Source organism: Puma concolor, chromosome E4 (genome assembly GCF_028749965.1).
Source record: "Puma concolor isolate L17-30 chromosome E4, mPumCon1.1.hap2, whole genome shotgun sequence".
In the NCBI taxonomy this organism is placed as follows: Eukaryota; Metazoa; Chordata; class Mammalia; order Carnivora; family Felidae; genus Puma; species Puma concolor.
Window position 1 is genome coordinate 46,595,367 of NC_141683.1, and position 18,531 is coordinate 46,613,897.

Below are 18,531 nucleotides of genomic sequence, written 5' to 3' on the forward strand. Positions count from 1 at the left end.
GGGGCTTGAACTCACGAACCACAAGATCATGACCTGAGCCAAAGTCGGACACTTAACCGAATGAGCCACACAGGTGCCCCCCGAATAGATTCTTGATGGCAGCTATGTATAATTTATAAAGGGTCACCTGTTTTAAATAAGTGGAACAAAGTTAACTACTTCCAGGATAACTATTACATAACTAGGAGTGGAAAAAAATATTTAAAGGAGTGTCTCTCCCATTTTTATGGGTTTACTAAATTTTAAATTTTTTTTTTTTTTAATGTTTATTTATTTTTGAGACAGAGAGAGACAGAGCATGAACGGGGGAGGGTCAGAGAGAGGGAGACACGGAATCTGAAACAGGCTCCAGGCTCTGAGCTATCAGCACAGAGCCTGACGCGGGGCTCGAACTCACGGAGCGCGAGATCGTGACCTGGCTGAAGTCGGACGCTTAACCGACTGCGCCACCCAGGCGCCCCTGGGTTTACTAAATTTTAAAGAGTAATTATGAGATTGTCTTGTTCATGTAGATGTGTTTAAAATTCTCTGTGTTCATGTATTTAACCTCATCCCCTTCATGGACTCTATCAACTTTATCTTCAGGTGCTTTTTACCCACTGAGAGAGTTTCCATCTGTGGTTTTGATCTTGAAACCACTATTTTTCAGAGAATCAAAAAGGACCCGTTTACACATCAAGGGTTATTCAGGCTTTTCAGACTTCAGATAATAGCCATATGCTGTGTTTTTCACAGCGTGTCATGTTGTGCTTTAATGAGTGTGATCTCTTTTTGTATTTGGAATTTCTTAAGGCATATCAAGCAAGCAGTAATGGGCTTAAATAAATTAAGTTGTCTTTCATGTTAGACCTCTTGGGGGATTCCTCAGTACTATATGGCTGAAAATAGAACCTAGATGTTCCTAACTCCCCACCAGGAAGTCCGTTAGATCTTGCTGTGCTCAGGTGTTTGGCCCTCCATGATGGGAAGAAAGTGCCAGCAAGGTGATCTGACAGATGCCAGGGCATCACCACAGGAGTTATGGTGAAGAAGATTTGAATCGAGATCAGAACCTCAAAGAAGCAGCAGAGCCCTTCAGAACAGTACTCATCAAATGGTTATTTTAGGGGATAGTTTTAACTTGGCAAAGGTTTCTTGTGAATTTTTCCCTTTTGTTTATATATCACTCCCTATTATACACTGTTGTTAACAAAGGATACACCCAAAGAATCCCTTAACTTACAGGACTCTAGAAAAAGAGGATCCTTTTGCCCAATTTAAATTAAAATTTAAAATATTTTTAAACATTCATGTTTTCCTGATTTGACAGTAATATATCTTCACTGTGGAACATGAGAGTCAGGGTGGAGGATACAAAGAATAATAATAAACATTTAAAATCCCATCAGCCCAAGCCAATGTTTTCATTTCAGCCAAATTTCTTTCAAGCTTTTTTTTTTTTTTTTGCCTATGCATATGTATTTAATCTTCTTGAGGTTTTAAAAAAAGTTCAAAACCATGGCTAAGCCTTTTCCACATTATTGCAAACTATTTGTAAACAATTCTTTCCAAGATTGGTACACCCATATACGTTAAGAATAAAATAGCTCAGCTGAGAGAATATTTAAATGGTTCTTCTTGGTGTTTTGAAGTTCAGTGCAGCTATGAGTTTGGAGACCTGCAGATGGAGAGAACAATCCTTTTTCCTCTCTCTTCTTCCTGCAGTTTAAATGGAGACTAAATCTGCTTTATTAGCTGAATGATGTAGGCTGTACCTTGTTGTGGAGCTTCTTGCCAGAGATGATGGTGCTCATCTTTTCCATGTGCTTGTGGTATGGAAGTAATTGCCAGGCACAAGTCACATTTCTCAATGATGGTCTAAGCTACCATATTCATGATGGGGTATTACCTCGTGTTGGTAATTATCCGGCCAGAAACATAATTTTATTGTATTTTATTTATTTATTTTTAAATTTTTATTTGCTTTTGAGAGAGAGACAGAGAGACAGAGTGTGAGCAGGGAAGGGGCAGAGAGAGAGGGAGACACGGAATCTGAGGCAGGCTCCAGACTCTGAGCTGTCAGCACAGAGCCCTACGTGGGGCTTGAACCCACGAACTGTGAGATCATGACCTGAGCCTAAGTCAGATGCTTAACCGACTGAGCCACTCGGGCACCCCCAGAAACATAATTTTCATGACTGTTCTATCAGTCTGGCTTCTTGGCTACCACTCTACCTAATTAATTAAAAATTTAAATATGATTAATAATATAGTAACGTTGTTTGGTGACAGATGGTGACTATACTTATCACAGTGAGCACTGAGTAATGTATAGAATTGTTGAATCAATGTTGTACACCTGCAACTAATATAACTTATGTTAATTATACCTCAACAAAAAATAAGTACATTTTAAGAGCCATGTCACATTAAAAAAAAGAGAGAAGAATTTGGGGATATTTATTCTGGGAAGTGATATCAGTTGTTTGGAGATTAGAAATCTGTCATGAGGAAAAGAGCTTAGAATACTGCATACAGCCCTGATGGACTGAATGGGCCCCATGGGATAGAAATTATAGTTGAGGATGTTAGTGGAGAAAAAGTGGAGAATGAAAGAGTAAAATCTTTGCTCTCCAAGCATCAGAGCTGTCTGAAAATGGAATAGTCTTTGGGAGATAGTGAGTTCCCCATCCCTGGTGGATGGCCACTTAGCAGGAAGGTTTGAAAAGGGAAATGCCAGTGCTATGGGTGCATTTGCACTGGGTGAACATCAGGGTATCTTCAACCCTAACCATTCGTGATTCTGTGAATATATTGAATATCTGGACATATAGGGCAAACTCCCTCCCCTCCAAAAGTTGCGAGTCAAAACACTTGGGAAATCATTAAAAATTTCTTGGTGATGCATAATTAAGTGCCAAAATCAATGTTGTTAACATAACAGCCAAAAGAATCCCGAGTAAGGCTTGGAGTTGATGCTAGAAATGGAATGTAAGTCCTGATGTGGTCCCATGTGTTAGACAGACAGAAAAGAAAGAACATTTTTGGTGAGATGGTATACTACAAGATGGAGAGTAAAAGCCCCAGATCTTTTATTCAGCCTTCATTAAAATTTGGAGGGGAAAAACAGTCATACATCACAACAACAATATTCTAGCAAGAAAACTAGAGAGGAAAACTCTGATAGAACTGCTTTTATTTTTCTTATTTTTATTTTTTTTTTAGAACTGCTTGTAAAAATGTTATATCCTGAGGATCATATTTTAATAGGAAAAGGAGAGGGGTTAGGAATATTTATAAATCAGTTACCTTAGAGTTACAAAGAATAAAGGTAGGACAAAGGTTTTATGTAAGATTTATCCTTATTTCTTTGGTGGCAGGGAATAGAATTTCTAGCTAGTTTTAAATTTTTTGTTTCGTTTGTTTTACTTTTGAGAAGACAAGAGTTTCCCCTCAAAAGTGGGAGTGTGTTTATAATCATTTCCCAAGGATTGCAACCTTTTCTGAAGGCTATGATTGTTTGCTATGGAAAACTGTGTCTGTTATTGCCATGTTTGTTGTAGAGAATTGTGCTTCTTTTTCTGAGGTTATATACTACATTTGCCACAGGTCAAATTTCTCCCTTTCCTTGAGTTAATTAACATGTTGATCATGACCACTGATCTTGTTATATTTGATCAAAGCAGCATATAAACAGTGTGAATTCTGTTGCTAAGATAGGGAGAAAAATCCTTTTAGACCTTTCTCCTTACATGGTTTATAAGTTTTAAAAACATATTTTTAATAGAAGATGAATTTTCAAAACCAATGCAAAAATCAAGATTCTTTGATAGATCAAAGGATTGGAGTTGGGAGACCTCATATTTTGTTCACCTAATGGTGAGTGGGGTTGGAACAGCACATAGGTGTTGGGGAAGTATGTGACAGACACCAGTGTTGTCTGTGTGAGTGTTTATGGTTAACATAATACAGAAGCAAGGGTATGGGTTTTGTACATAGTACAGGAGTCATTTGAATCCTGGTGAAGTAGGCTGATTGCATTGATGGCCCCAGTTAATGGCTTCCCTGGACTCATGCCCAATACAATGTGACTTTGTAGCTCTTCCCATACCTTGAATCTTGGCCAGTTTTATGACTTGCATTGACCAATAGGGTAAGGCAGAAGGGATGTTGCACCAGTTCTGAGCCCAGGTCTCAAGAAGCTTTTGTTTCCCCTCCTCCTCCTTCTTCTTTTTCTCCTCCTCCTCCTTCTTCTACTTCTTCTTCTCCTCCTTTTATTTCTCCTCCTTCTCCTTCTCTCTCTCCTTCCCTCTCTCTCTCAACCTTGCTTGTACCACAAGAATGAGCCTGAACCAGTCTGCTGAAGGATGAGAGACCACATGGAGTAGAGCCCAGATGTCCCAAACCCCACTGGGCAAGATTGACATACAGCCAGCCTCCAAACATGTTGAGAGGGCCATCCAAGATCGGAAGAACTATCTATTGATTCCTGGCTTGTAGTCTTCTGAGCAATAATAAATGATCCCTATTTTAAGCCACTGAGTTTTGCAGTGGTTTTGTTTTGCAGCAATTGCTAAATGATGCACCTGGTTCAATTAGTTACTAGCTGTGTAATCTTCAGGAAGTTACTTCTCTGAGTCTCATTTTGTTCATATGTGCTTAAATATCTATTACAAATTATCTCTTTTAATCATCATCATAACCTTGCGATGTGTGTGTTATCATTCCCATTTTACAAACTGATTTTATAAAGTGTAAGTAATTAGCTCAAGTTCACACAGTAAGTTGACAGCCATACAATTTTCTCATAAAGTCAAATTTATAAGCAACCTTAGTGACGAATTCTAAAAATGTGATCTGAAAGGTGGAGAGGCTCATTTATATTTAAGAGTATCTCGCTTAAGTTGAGTAATACAACTCGTCAGGGCAAAAAGACAACCCACCGTCTGAATGCAGTAAGGGTGGGCGCTGATTGTTTTGTCTGCCATTCTGTTCCCAGGGCCTAGCAGAGTCCACAGCACATTAGTAGATATCAAAAAAATATTTTTTTGAAAAAATTACTCCATGAATGAATCCTGATGGTACATGGAAAACATCATTTATTCTAGGGCCTGAATCAAAAATTCATGGGTTTAACTTGAAGCCTCCCACAGATAGAAATGAAAATACCATCCTTTTTCCCCCGCATGATCTCTCTCAAACCAACGTACAAAAAAACTGTCCCCCACATGATTCAGGAAGCAGCATAGAATGTGGGAGCAAGGAGGGAAGGGGGTTTTAAGTGTTATCTACCAAAAGCCACCCCTTAGCTTGAAAATCACTTCAGTACCTTGTACGAATTCCCCAACACATACACCCACTTTCCTACCCCAACAGTTCTACTTAGAATTGCTAAAGAGAGGCCTCACTACTACATGTGTGTATCCCTTTGTGTAGAGACCAGAGGGGGAAATTAATAATCCATTAATTTGGATTCCATGAGGTAAACCACAATGGATCTGCAGAAGGTGTGGATCAGCATCCAGAGAGGACTCAAGATTCCTGAAAAGAGCGGATAGGGGTTGATGGAAAGGGGTCTTGATAAAAATTTTCTTCATCTGTAGGCTGCTAGAGTCTGGACTTTAGTCCACGACAGGGAAGAAATAAAAGCAGGAAATAAAGGGCAAGCTCAATAGGTTCAACAACCAAATCTCAAATTGCTTGAGTAGAGTCTTTAGTTGCCCTTTATCTGTGCTGCCAGAACGCTTCCTCCTCTGCCTGCAGAACCACCACTTGCTTCTCAGTCTTCCCAACTGGACTCAGTTCCCTAAAAGCAGGGACCACAGCTTCTTTCCTGCTCCTTGCCCAACCTCAAGAGGAAGGCTTTCCCGAAGGCAGATGCTCTCCATGAATTAGTTGGGCATTTGCTCATGTCTCGCAGATTTGGGTAAAATCCAAGAGTAAACTTCTTTTTACCTTGCTGACCTCATAGGGACCTCAGGAAAATCCAGTGGAGGTTAGTGTTCTGAAAACTAGGAGTGCTTCATATTAGCCAGCTTGATTTGGGGGCAACTTGGCTCTGATGTCCTCTCCCAGAGTGACAGGTGTGCACAAACACAGGATGAAATTCCATCACTAAAACAGAACTATCTCAACAGGCTGAGGGTGAGTAAAGTTGCCAGCTTCTCAGACTATTGCTGGGATTGGTGATATTTATTCATTCATTCAACATTTATTGAGCACTTTCTGTACACAGGGAGGTATGCTCTGTTGGGGACACAAAGACTGAAGACAGAGAAGGTAGATGGCTGTGGTAGAGTAAGAGAAGACAACCAGAAGTGGGCAAGTAAATTAGGGTGACAGTTCAGTAAAGTGTTATCGTGGTTGTGGTGAGGGTGGGGGGAGGTTTGTCTTGACTTATCCTGACTCTTACAGGAAAAGTGGGCATTGGCCAGGTTGACAAAGAGGGTCAGAAGTTCTTGGAAAGGGGAAGACTATGGCGAAGGTTGAGAGGTGTTTTACACCAGGCAAGGAAACAAATACCCATTCTTGGCTCTCTCTGGCCATGTTTACCCTGAGAACTTGAGTTTGGGGATGTCAGGGACATATCCATTATGTTCACCTCCGTTTCTCCAGTACCCACTAGAGTGCCTACATATAATAAATACAGAATCATTATTTTTGGATGAATTAATTCATGGAGGAATGAGCAACTGTGGATATTGGTGAGTAAATGTTATTTTATGCATGACTGTAGAAAGAATGAATGTTTTGCTTAGTGTTACCCATTGCAGATAAATTTGTTTGAACAGTAGTTCAATTACGTCAAGAGTAATTGCCCATTATTACAGACATAGAGAAATTATTCCTAGAGAAATAAGCCTAATTTTCAAAGCATAATTACCTCTGACATTAAGTGACTTCTCTGTGGACTCCTTTCTGACAACAGAAAATGAAAAGTTCCATAATACAGCAATAGTGACTCACTCTTCCATCTGAGGGTGTTACTCCCAGCTCGAGTATGACGTTTGCTTAAAAGATGAAACCACCCCCATTCTAAATAAATATGACATTTGGACAAGTCTTCAAGGATGAACATTTTATTGGAATATAGGCACTTGGCAGAGTAAATATGTGGTTACAAAGTGCTTTTAAGTTTATTTGCTTTATATAGTGACCAGAAAAACCCATCCACAGTGTAGATTTTATTCTTGAAGTTACAGACTTCAGAAGGCAGGTCCCCAAACCCTGGGTAAAGTAAGAAGACACACGTAGCTGACTTTTTTTAACCTACTGAATCTGTATTGCTTTAATCAGTAATGCCCTTCCCCTCCCCATAGGAAAATTGCTATGTAGCATATAGCATTTAGCACTTTTTATAAAGAATGAAAATCACACTCATCTGGCAGAACTGTGAAACCCTTTGAAATCACCGACTCCAGTCTGGAGGGTCACAAAACCAGACTTGAGAATCTTTGCAATAAAATGTAGAAGATCAGGTCCAAAGACCTGCAGTTCCTCACACTCAGCCTCTTTATAAAAGCTTTTGGACAGGTCGGAATCTTATCCTTGTGGTTTCCAAAATATTTTTTTTTGAAAAGAGAGTTTTCTCTGCATGACTCAAGGCACCACTGTCTCCACTCTAAGCTGCAAAGGAAAAAATGACAAGCCAAATTTTTTCAAGGAAAACATTCTCTTTGTAAAAGGTCAATAGTAACATAGCTGATTTAAAGTCATGGGATTTTTGCCAAAAACCATGTCCTGAGGTTTTATGCATTTCTAATGGATTTGCCCATAGGAGAGATCCCTAGAGCAGCCTGCAGAAGCCTTTCATGCTGCTCATTTAAATTACAATAACCTTGCTCTAACCTGGAAACCACTGAATCAACATGAACAAGTCTATTAAAAACAAGACAAGCTCATAGTAATATGGAGCTATGCCATTCGACATGTTGAAATGAATAAGGAATATTTTTAACGAACGTTAGTTTCCTGTTCCACCTTCAAACAGAACAATCATCCGCTTAATCTAGTGAACTTGTCTTTTGTGAAATCTGTACAGAAAAATTATTTGTATTGTCAGCTATATCCTCCCAGCACCCTCTGGCCTACAAGATGGGTAAAGAGAGGTCACTGATGTTCATCCATCCAATGCAGTGAGATGTACTTTCTTTAGGGTTGGAAAAATCTCTTAGTTTTCCGAGGGATCCAAGAAGCCCTGAGGTGAGCAAAGGGAGGAAGGTGGGAAGCTCCAGCATGGGCTCGTACTGAGCGCATGTACCTCCTTGCTCGCTGACGTCTCCTGGAGAGAGAAGGGCAGTCCCGGGTGGGGCTGGGCACTGCTCCTTTGGCTCCTGGCCTTACTGGGCAGCGCATCTGACCATCTGGCTGTCTGCCTCTTGGACTTTGGACTCGCCTTAAGGGAAGACTCCCCAAGGGCAAAAAGTCCAATTAAAAACGTCTCCCTGCCTGACAGCAAGCCCCAGATAGCCCCGGCACAGCAGTGTGGCGGGCGTTCAGTTCTCACATTTCCTGAGCAGCTTGACGCGTGCCAGTGCTTATGCTCAGCACTAGGGATATGAAAGTGGCTTGAGAAGGCAGTGAGCTGTTACTCAAGGCTGTGTCTCCCTAGCAGGAAGCACACATGATTAATAAACCCCAGTTTCTGTCCTTGAGCAGAGGGGCCCCCGGAAGAGACGGGAAGTAAATAGAATTTCAATACTCTATGCTAAATGCAAGGATATGAGTGAACACTGGGTACTGCAGGGGACCAGGGGAGGAGTGGCCTCTGCCTTCTTTCCCTACAAGGAGATCCTTCATAGATGTGAAGATCTAAACACTCTAAGAGAAGTTATAATGATTCAATATGAGAATATAGTTATACTGATTATTCTTCATTCTTTGTGATGTAGAAACCTAGAAATTCTTCCTGGGGAGGTGGACAGAGCTATATTTTAATTCCTGGTTAAATAGTTAAACTGTGGGATAAAAGAACTGATATAAATTTGCTGATGATGATCAAAACAGGCTTTTAGGACAATATGTTGGGATCTAATGCTAAAATTTATGCAAGGAAGTATCAACAGGTAGTTCCTGGGCCAGAAGCTTTTAAAAAATAACATGGTATTTTCTTGAAGATTAGAACACATCTTTTTAATCTTTTGCAAGTAAGTCCTTTAACATTAACAGTTATCATTGGTCACGATCCATCGAGAAGATGTATCTGTGTCTATTTCCATTAAGGTATAAGTTCTGGGAGAGAGGAACAGAGTCTTTTTCACTACAGCATCTCCAGTGCCGGGGACATAATTGGGACTCACTTAACTTGCTGCATGATCAAACAAATGATTTCCACTTGGGGTGACATCTTTGGAATTTGATATTGTACAACTTGGCTTTTCTCTTTCTCTCTTTCGCTCTCTGCCTGCCTTTCTTTTTTCTTCTCTCTCCTTCCTTCCTTCCTTTCTTCCTTCCTTCCTTCCCCATTTATTCACCTTATTCCCCTTCTGGGAATGAACCAGGACTGCTGAATGGATAGACAGAAAGTTGTCATGGTTTGAAAATGGACATATTTTTTTTCTTTAAATTCCCATAGGCCTTTTAATTTATGCTAGACAAAGCACCTTTATCTTTTCTTCTTCTTTTTTGTTATTACTATGCCTAGCACAGCACGTGGCATACAGTAGCTTTCAAATAATGCTTGTTTAATTGGTAGTCTTTTACACTCGGTAATTAGCTAAGCTCTCTCTGCACATTCTAAGACTAATTTGGAATGCTTTCAGGCTTACACATGCCAAGGAAATTTTCTTGCCTCATCTGAATTTCCCCAAAAGGTGATTAATTAATAAGAATCAACACGATTAATTAACAAGACATTGATAGCGGAATTAGTAACAGGCTCAGACAGTCCCACAGACCACAACGTTCCTCTGTTTCTGCTCAGCTCCCCATGGGCTCTCTCAGGCATAATGTCTCAGGCGCTGTAGGACTGCCCACAGCAGGGTGACCAGTGCTCGCCACCTACCCTTTCCTGCGATCTGACTGTGGATGAATGCTGAGTCCTTCAGGGACAGTGAAGTGGGGATAGTAGATGGTGAAGCTGGATTTACAGTATACATTTGCATTCTTACCCAAAATTAAAAAGCCTTAAAGTGCATTAGAGGAAAATGTGCAGTGTATTGGCAACCGTGCTCCCACTGTTTCCTTCATCTTTGCTGGAACACCACTGCTTCCCTTAGACACCCTCAGCTGCCTTTCACCCCAAACACTCCATTACTTTGTAATTCCTACTAAAATGCTAACGCAGTAATTCATGGTAGAACTGTTCAATTCCCCAAAGGTCTGCCTCAGTGCACATGCTCGGTGTGCATAGCCTCTGGTTTCATTACACACACTAAGTACTTAATTTTGTTTTTTTGTTTGTTTGTTTGCTTTTTATGGTAACAACTTGCGTGTAACCCCTAAGCGTACCCATAACCATTAACCTCTGGCTGAGTTTGTGCAAAGAAATACTTATGCCAAATTGCCCCTTTCACTCTTCTGAGGGTTGCCCTAGGGTACTCTCCCCGACGTCTTGTGAATCTAGCGGATCGATGTTTGGAACATTCTCCACCACCCACTGACACTCATGAACACCAGCAGCCTGAATCTGCTCTGTCTCCACACTGGCAGCAGCCTGGGCCATGCTGCTATTCCCTCCCACCACTTCTTCCACAGAAACCTGGCTCTCACTGGGGCACGTGTGGTCAGCCCTGGAAATGCAATCTGCTTGCTGCCCGGCCTCACCCTCCACAGTGGATACAGCCTGGGCCTCCAGTCTGGAAGCCCTGCCTGTGAGCTCGCTCTCAGCGGGCTCCCCGGCCTCTGCTTGCTGCTCTGTGGGGTCTGGGCGGCTGTCACCCTGGGTGAGCCCTTCACAGATCAGCTGAGCCTCCAGAAATCCCCCCAACTCCACCCTGCCAGCCTCCGCCTCCGGAGGGGGAGAATGGGCCTCCCTCTCACTGACTTCATTCTCTTCACAGCTGTGTTGGCTGGAGGCAGCTGCTGGACCGGCCTCTGTGTAGATCTGAGTCGTTTCCTCTAATTTTTCAATTTCTTGGGGAACAAGGGTCTCCTCGTTTGTATCTTTTTCAATCTCAAGGGTGGCAGATTCCACTGGTACCTCAATGGTCACTGTCAACAAATTTCTGAGCTCCTTTAAGGAGCCTGAGGCAGAGCTGGATTCTGGCTTTTCGCAGGTGGGCTCTCCACCCTCAGGAGCCCCTCCAAACTCCAGCTCTGGTGAGCATGTGCCCAGGGCTCCTGCCGTGTCCTCTGCAGCCACGAGATCTACGACAGGGCCATCCATGCCTGCAATAATCACCTGTCCGTTCTCACCCGGGGGAGGGTCGGGTACAGGAAGAGAAAGGCTTTCTTCTTTGGCCAACGGACTAGGGACCCCAGGCTGCTTCTTTTCCCCTGACTCCTGGAATACTTCATTACTCAGGGTCTCACTATCTGAAACTCCTGGCAGAATGGCTGAGGCTCTCCTGGCAGGGCTGGCCTGGTTTGACCCTGCAGGGGTTTTTAGATCAGTTAAGCTGGACACGCTTTCACTGGGCAAGGCCATGTTGTCTTCAAATAAGTTGTGTTTCTTCAGGATAGCAGCTTCCTTTATCACTGAGAGAGACCAGAACACAAAACATGACATTAACACTCTGCCCTGGCCACCCTGGGGTTTCTGATTTTATCCAGAAGCCAAGCTTCCTTCCCAGCTTTTCTGGCTATCCACATACATTTCTCGACTTCAAATTCCAGTTTTTGTTCACCCTCTTCCAGCTGTCCTTCCCTGACGACCAAAAGCCCACAAACTCATTCCAAACTCTGGACCTCTGTAGTGTTCATTCATTCATTCCTTTGCTCATTCATTTTTTCAAAGTGGGCCTCAACGATGGGACAGACTTTGAGAATCCAAAGATGAATAAAGTACGGCTTTTGCTTTCAAGGAGCTCGCAATGTAGAACAGTATCATCTGTAGTACTCATGGAGGCCCCAGTGCAGGGGCAGGCCTGACATTTCTCTGCTTCACCTCCCAGTCTAGTCCTGAATGTGTAATGCGTACTCCGTCCTGAGCATGCAGAGAGAGCCCTGTTGATGTGTAGTGTCTAGAATGAAGACCTGTGTGCACCCACTCAGTCTTAGAGGCCTTGAGAGGACTACAAACAGTAAAAATAATGACAGCGGCTGACAGTTTGACTTCACTGACAGTTTGACACTGACACTGACTTCGGCTGTGCCGGTTGTATAGTGCCCAAAAGGATCACACTCAAGGGGGCGCCATTCGCTCCAGGATCAGCACAGATTTGTGCAGTCAGCAAAATTCTCCCGCACCTAGCAGCAGAGCACCCTACTCTGATGAAATCAGTGTATCACGGCAATTTTTTGACAGAGAGCAATCAAGTGTCTGGAGAACGGAAGCCATTTCCTAATTGGCTCAAAGGTGCCACGATGGACTGGCCTTGAGCGGGCCCCTCCTGTCACACACTGTGCTGACATCTTTATATTTTTTATCTCGTCAGATTGGCTGCTGTGACCTGGGGCTTGTGCCTGGCCAGTTTTCTTTGTGGAGGGTTTTTTGGGATACTGACACCTTCTCCACGAAGACCAGATACGTTTCAGGCCTACGGTTTCAGGGAATGGCCCTGTCCGGCGTACTTCTATCAAAGTTTTCCTGTCCACGGTCCCATCACAAGCAAGGCCTCAGTCCACAGATAGTGGACATGGAGCACTGTGTCGGCACCCCGTGTCTGCTTCTGTCCAGCTGACGGGAGGTGAGGAATGTGCTGAGGGAGCAGCTGGCAGCCCTTTTTCCTGGATTCACCTCCTCCTGGCTCTGGGAGGGGCTGTGAGTCTGTGGCTAAAAGCACCTGTTTTCCTATGTTTCTGTCTGGAGCAACTGGAGGAAGACAGCTGTTCATGAGACAGTCCAGCCTTAATCTCCCCAAACCTTGGTTTTCTCTGAAAAATGAAGCTTGAAATTCCTGTCTCACAGAGTTCTTACTGATATTCAAAGAAATAATATCTAACGGGCCAGCACAGTGTGTGCCAAACCACGAACCTCAGTCAAGGTCAGTATCCCTCTCTCTTTCCTCTCTGTCTCCCCAAAAAACCAGTATCGATTTCTTCTTCCCCGTTCATCCCTGTTGAGAAACCTCACTGGCCTCACTGGGTCCCCTTTGAGGGGTACTCCCATCTATCTGGTGTCCCCACTCTCGGCACCAAGTAAATCTTCCTTACCTTTCAGGGTTTCATCAAGGAGGCTCTGATGTAAAATCTCCTCATAGACATTTTCAACGTGAATCATATTGGTGTGATCTGCAAAAATGAACTGCTCGTATTTCTGGAGCTCCTGGAGGGTGAGAGATAGGAAGACAGAGGACAAGGCATGAGAGGGCAATTTGTAGAGGAGGTACAGAGAGTATGGCTCCCACTCATGACCCCCTCCTCGGAGAGTGGGGCACTCAGCCGTTGGTCATTCCTTTCCTTTTCCCCAGGCACCAAGGCACCATTTCCTGTACTGCGCACACAGATTTTGATCATCTCAAAGCCCCGTCGGTGGGTCAGTGGGTCTCAAGGCCCTCCTTTTTTTCATCACAACCAAAATGCTCCCTTCTTCCTCTTTTTTTTTCCTTTTAAACTCCAACAGGACTTTACCAAGTAAGTTACACACGGTAAAACGTACACATTTTATAAGTGCATCTCAGTGATTTTAAATATATTAACTAAACCCACGTAACTATAGCCCAGATCATGACAGAGAACATTTCCAACACCCTGTGCATTTTTTCTAGCCTATACCCCCACCAAGAGATAAGCATTACTCTGATATCTGTCACAATAGATTAGTTTTTCTAATTCTTGAACTTTATATAAATTGTATCATATCTTCTTGTGTATTTGGCTTAGAGATTCATCCGTGTTGCTGCCAGTATCAGTAGCTCACTCCCTTTTCTTGATGAAAGGCATTCACTATATGGGTGGACTAAAATTGTTTAGCTATACTCCTGTTGATGGTGTTGAGATTTTTCCATTTTTAACTGTTATGAATATAATTGCTATAAACATCCTTTGCATGATCTTTTTGGATTTAGGGGTTTATTTACCTTAAGTTCATACCTAGAAGTGAAATTCCTGGGTCCCTGGACTAGATATTGAACTTTATTAGGATGGGGCCTTTTTCAGGTGTGGGGAATCTCTAGTCAAGAGCTCTTCAGGAACATTCTCTTCTATCCCTCCAACTGGCCCTGACACTCATTGACAAACCTAGGCAGGATGCAGAAGCCCTTAACCCTTCCTGCTTTCGGAGAGTTTCCAGATGGCTTGAGGACAGCAAGGGGTCAAAATGTACCAAATCATATCCCAGTTATCAGCATGAGGACACAGAAGGGATCAAAATGTACCAAATCACATGCCAGTGATGAACTCAGTTATCCTTACAGCTGATGGTGCTGGAGGGGCCCCAAGGGCCAGGGCCTTAGCAGCGGGATTTGATGCTTTTCGCCTGAAGGGACAGGATTTACAGCAGGTGATCAGAAGCCACTACATGCAGACAACTCAGTGCTATAGGACTTGGGGGACTGTTGTTCGGGACCAGGTCACAACAGGTGATAATGGGGTCCCTTTATATCTGCCCTAGAGCAAAGCCAAAGGATTGAAAAGGCATGAGCTTCCATGACCCTGAGAGGGTCTGTGAGGCAGGACTGACACACAGATGAGAACTGTGTGGAAAGAGCACTGCCCAGGAGGCTGGACACTGCCCTGGATTAGCTGTGGGACCTGAACAAATCATGTCACTGCTCTGTGCCTCTCCCTTCCTCTGCAAAGCGAGGGGCACAGGCTCATGTCTGCAACACCCTTTCATCTCCCTAGGTGGTCTCCCATTCTTTACTCCCCTGACTGGTGCCTAAGGACTAGGTGAAAACATGACTCTGGGACATCCTCCCTGACCCCATAAGCAGAGCTGGGCACCCGGCTCAGAACCGTGGCCATTGCTCTTCCCCATAAGGCCACTGCTGTGCTCATCACATGGCATACTATATGCCTGTCCATGCCTGTCAGCTGCCTCTAGGCTATGAACTCCAGGACAGCAGGGACATTGGCCTAGCACAGTGCCTGGATCACATTTGATACATATTCAATACATGTTTGTGGAATAAACAGCAGGCCTTTAAAATTTCAAACGGCTAAATAAGTGTGTGGAAAGGAACAATTTCTAGGGATGTTTATACTGTCGTGACATGTCCGGCTTTATAAAATAGGTCTTCTATATTGAACTGATTAAACGATAATGTATGTTTAATTCCTTGGAGCAATCTAACTGGAAGCCCTGAGGTTGGGTCTTGAGGAACTGGAATTTTTTTTAAAGCTTCCCATGCAATTTTAATGTGCGGCTGGAATGGAGTACCACAGATCTAGGAAGCTGTGATATAAAGAACCAAAAGGACCATGCTTTAGTAAAATAAAGAATCCTTCAATGAAGCAAGTAATTCCCCAATTTGCCAATTCTGCAAATTCAGATTTTAGGAAATTTCTTGGCACTGGAATAATATCCTTAACTACTGAAAACCTGGGGTATCAGCTTCTTTTGCAACTAATCTCTCTTGATTAAAAATCATAAGAGCATTTTATAGATTGGGTACAGTTCTGCTGATGCTTGGAGAAGGGGAACTGATGAAAAAGGGGACTTTCTTTACCCTTCTCCTCTTCTTGGAGAAGGTGGCCTTGTGGCACCCAGATTGCTTTGGGATAGAAGAAGAAAAACACCCTAGGCAGAATATCTGTGTACAGACACAACTGGAGGTGGACTAAGTCATCCTCTGGGTGGCAGCATTTTTCCATCCACGTATGGCCAAGGGCCAAACAAACGGACAGATTCTTTACTCCTTTGACTTTTATCAAACTCCCAGAAATAAATGCTGGGTACTAGATATGCCAAGACTCTAAAGGAAAATAAAACATTTACAGAATATAAAAATGACCAAAGAAATTTCTGCAGTAAAATAGCTTATGTAAAGGATTTTAATATTCCAACTCTTGGAGACCCTCTAAGCTACCCCAAAGCCCTTTTTAAATTCTAAAAAGCTCTTTATGATTTGCTCCAAGAGGGAGAAGGCATTGATAATGTCCAGGCTCATATATCATTTCTAAAATGTAGAAACTGTAATAGTAGTAAATATACCATTTACTGTAAATATACCATTTGCCGAGTGCATGCCATGTTATTAGCAAGTGTGAGCTGAGTTCAAACTCTGGTGGTTACCAGCTGTGACTTTGGGCCTGTGACTTAATCCCTCAGATTTCCTCATTTGTACAATGAAGATATAAATAGCACCTCCTCCTAGAGTTGTCATGAAAATTATTGAGATAATCCATACAAAGTGTTTAACATGGTAAGCACTCATCGAATATTAATCAAATCATTCTAGTCTCCTCAATCTTAAGAAACATGCCACAAAATATGTCATCTCCATTTTCTAGAAGATGGAATCTAGGCCAAGGAAGAGGAAAAGAGACTTGCTCAAGGCCCCAGAGCCAATATATGGAGGAGCCAGAACTTGCACCCAGATGTTGAACCAGCCTCCACAGGCAGCTTGTTCATTACTCTGCTCTGCAGACTAAGTCACACCTTCATAATCATGGCTGTCACTGGTAGCAGCTTTAAGTGGTTTCAGTTTCATTGATTTCACCAAACAAACATTACTGGATTTAAAATAAAAAAATACCCTTCTGTAATCATGTTTCTTAAGGTCTTTTTCGGGATTTAGCGGTCAAGTTTCAGAGGACATGTGGTTCCCAAGAGTCATACTATGATGAAGAACGCCTGGTGTCCTCAGGTGTTCTATGGCAAGCCTTAATTTGGCTCAGAGTCAGATCATTACCTTTGAGATTTTGTCTAGGTCAGGGGTCAGCAAATCTGGTGACTGCTTGTTTTTGCAAATAAAGTTTTATTGGAACACAGAAGCACCCATTGTCAATGTATTGCCTATGTCTGCTTTTGCACTTAGCAGAGCTGAGTAGTTGCAACAAAAAACACTATGATCCATGAATCCTAAAATATTTACTATCTGACCACTTATAGAAAAATTTGCTGACCCCTCCCGGGTCTAGTCTACTGTTTGTAAGCACATCATAGCAAAAGGACTTGCTTGAACTTAATAGCAATAAAAGTATGCTCTCTGGAGTAACTCATCTCCTTACTGGTTTGCATGTGGATGCCAGTGCCTTCTGCACGGTGGGAAGTGTGATTTGAACCAGTGCCTCTTGAAATATCCTCTTCCTGATGGTGCTGCTGTCATAATCATATTGCTGTCAATACAGAGATAGAAACATATGCTAAATAGCAACATTGCAATCTGTTAACTTTTGCTTAAACAAAAACTCAGTCACTCACTTGTCTCTGTTTTTCCCCTAATTTCTGAGGACACTTGTGGTGTTTCTAAGGTCTCAGAGATCTTATCATGCAATTCTCTCAACCCTGGGTGGAGGGTACGACTATTAGTGACCCATCTTATCCTCCCCTCTTACAGATAGGGAAACTGAGGCAAGACCAAAACAATAACTTCTGCATTATAAAGCAGTTGGGGACAGAACTGGGCAGTGAGTTTGTATGTCATCATCCCTGTCCTGGGTGGCTCCATAGGAACCACAGTCATCTACTTCTTTCACTCTATATCCTAAAAGCAGGATTAGTGGGTTGTAATGGTTTCCACAAGGGAAGACAGAGTCTGGATCATTGCAACCTTAACACTGTGGCATGTTAACCAAAGAAGTTTAGTATCTAGACCAAGAAAGATGATCATTCACTGTTCTGCATGGAATAGTCAAGCCTAGGGACCACAGTTTGGTTTTAGATGATACTTTAAGGGGAACACAGACAAACCGGAACATAGTCACAGGCATGTGAGTAGAATGGTTAAAGACATGAAGGCATTCATACCAGAAATAATAACTTTGGGTGAAATTATAGCTCCCCTCCTCTCTTCTTATTCTCTGAGCTTTGAAAACAACCAAAGGCTACTATGTTGAGGGACATGGACAGGGAGGACAGAACTAGAATCACCAATGGTGAGAACTTTGGCTTCACATCAGGTAGTATGTTCTTGCGGTTAAAGGTGTCCAGAGAAGGAATGGACTGTCCTGAAAGGTATAAAGTGTCCTAACACTGAACGTGTTATTGACATTGATTCTATCTTTTTTTTTCCAATTGAAAGCTCATTATTATTTGTGTTATCATAATAAAAATTGCTTTTTCATTTGCTTTTTTAATTTGCTTTATTTATTTATTTTATTGCTCAGTGATTTGGTTGCCAGAGTTTCCTACTTTCTGTGAGGTATTAAGATTGGGTCTAAAATTCAGGGACCACCTTCTAGGCTCTGTGGGACTTTTATCTTCCGCTTCAAGGCACTGTTTAAGGGAATAGGTAGTAAGAAACTAGTGGGCTAAGTTTAAGAATAGTTTGAGCTCTAGGCTCACCATTGACTAGCCTGTTGAGCTTAAGTAAGTCACGCTAGCTCTTAGTGGGTCACTTTCCTCAT

At 42.5% G+C, this 18,531-nt stretch overlaps 1 protein-coding gene and 1 long non-coding RNA gene across 4 annotated transcripts in view; one reads left to right on the plus strand and one right to left on the minus strand.

Moving 5' to 3' along the window:
- LOC147572638 (uncharacterized) overlaps nt 1-18,531 on the plus strand; it is a 39,435-nt gene that overhangs the window by 18,570 nt on the left and 2,334 nt on the right. For 2 of the 3 annotated variants that reach the window (XR_015245832.1, XR_015245831.1), the window contains one exon: nt 4,320-4,517. The exons of the other annotated variant lie outside the window; for it this stretch is intronic. This is a non-coding gene — a long non-coding RNA (uncharacterized LOC147572638). Of the gene's footprint in view, nt 1-4,319; nt 4,518-18,531 lie in introns of those variants that run through there. 3 annotated transcript variants of the gene reach the window in all.
- Nucleotides 7,043-18,531, minus strand: part of NIBAN1 (niban apoptosis regulator 1) — a 153,566-nt gene continuing 142,077 nt past the window's right edge. Inside the window, exons 12-14 of the mRNA XM_086693374.1 lie at nt 17,194-17,301; nt 13,234-13,345; nt 7,043-11,616 (exon numbers count right to left, since the gene is read on the minus strand). Of these exons, the coding sequence (XP_086549500.1) occupies nt 10,490-11,616; nt 13,234-13,345; nt 17,194-17,301 (1,347 nt within the window). The 3' untranslated portion in view covers nt 7,043-10,489. The remainder of the gene's footprint in view (nt 11,617-13,233; nt 13,346-17,193; nt 17,302-18,531) is intronic.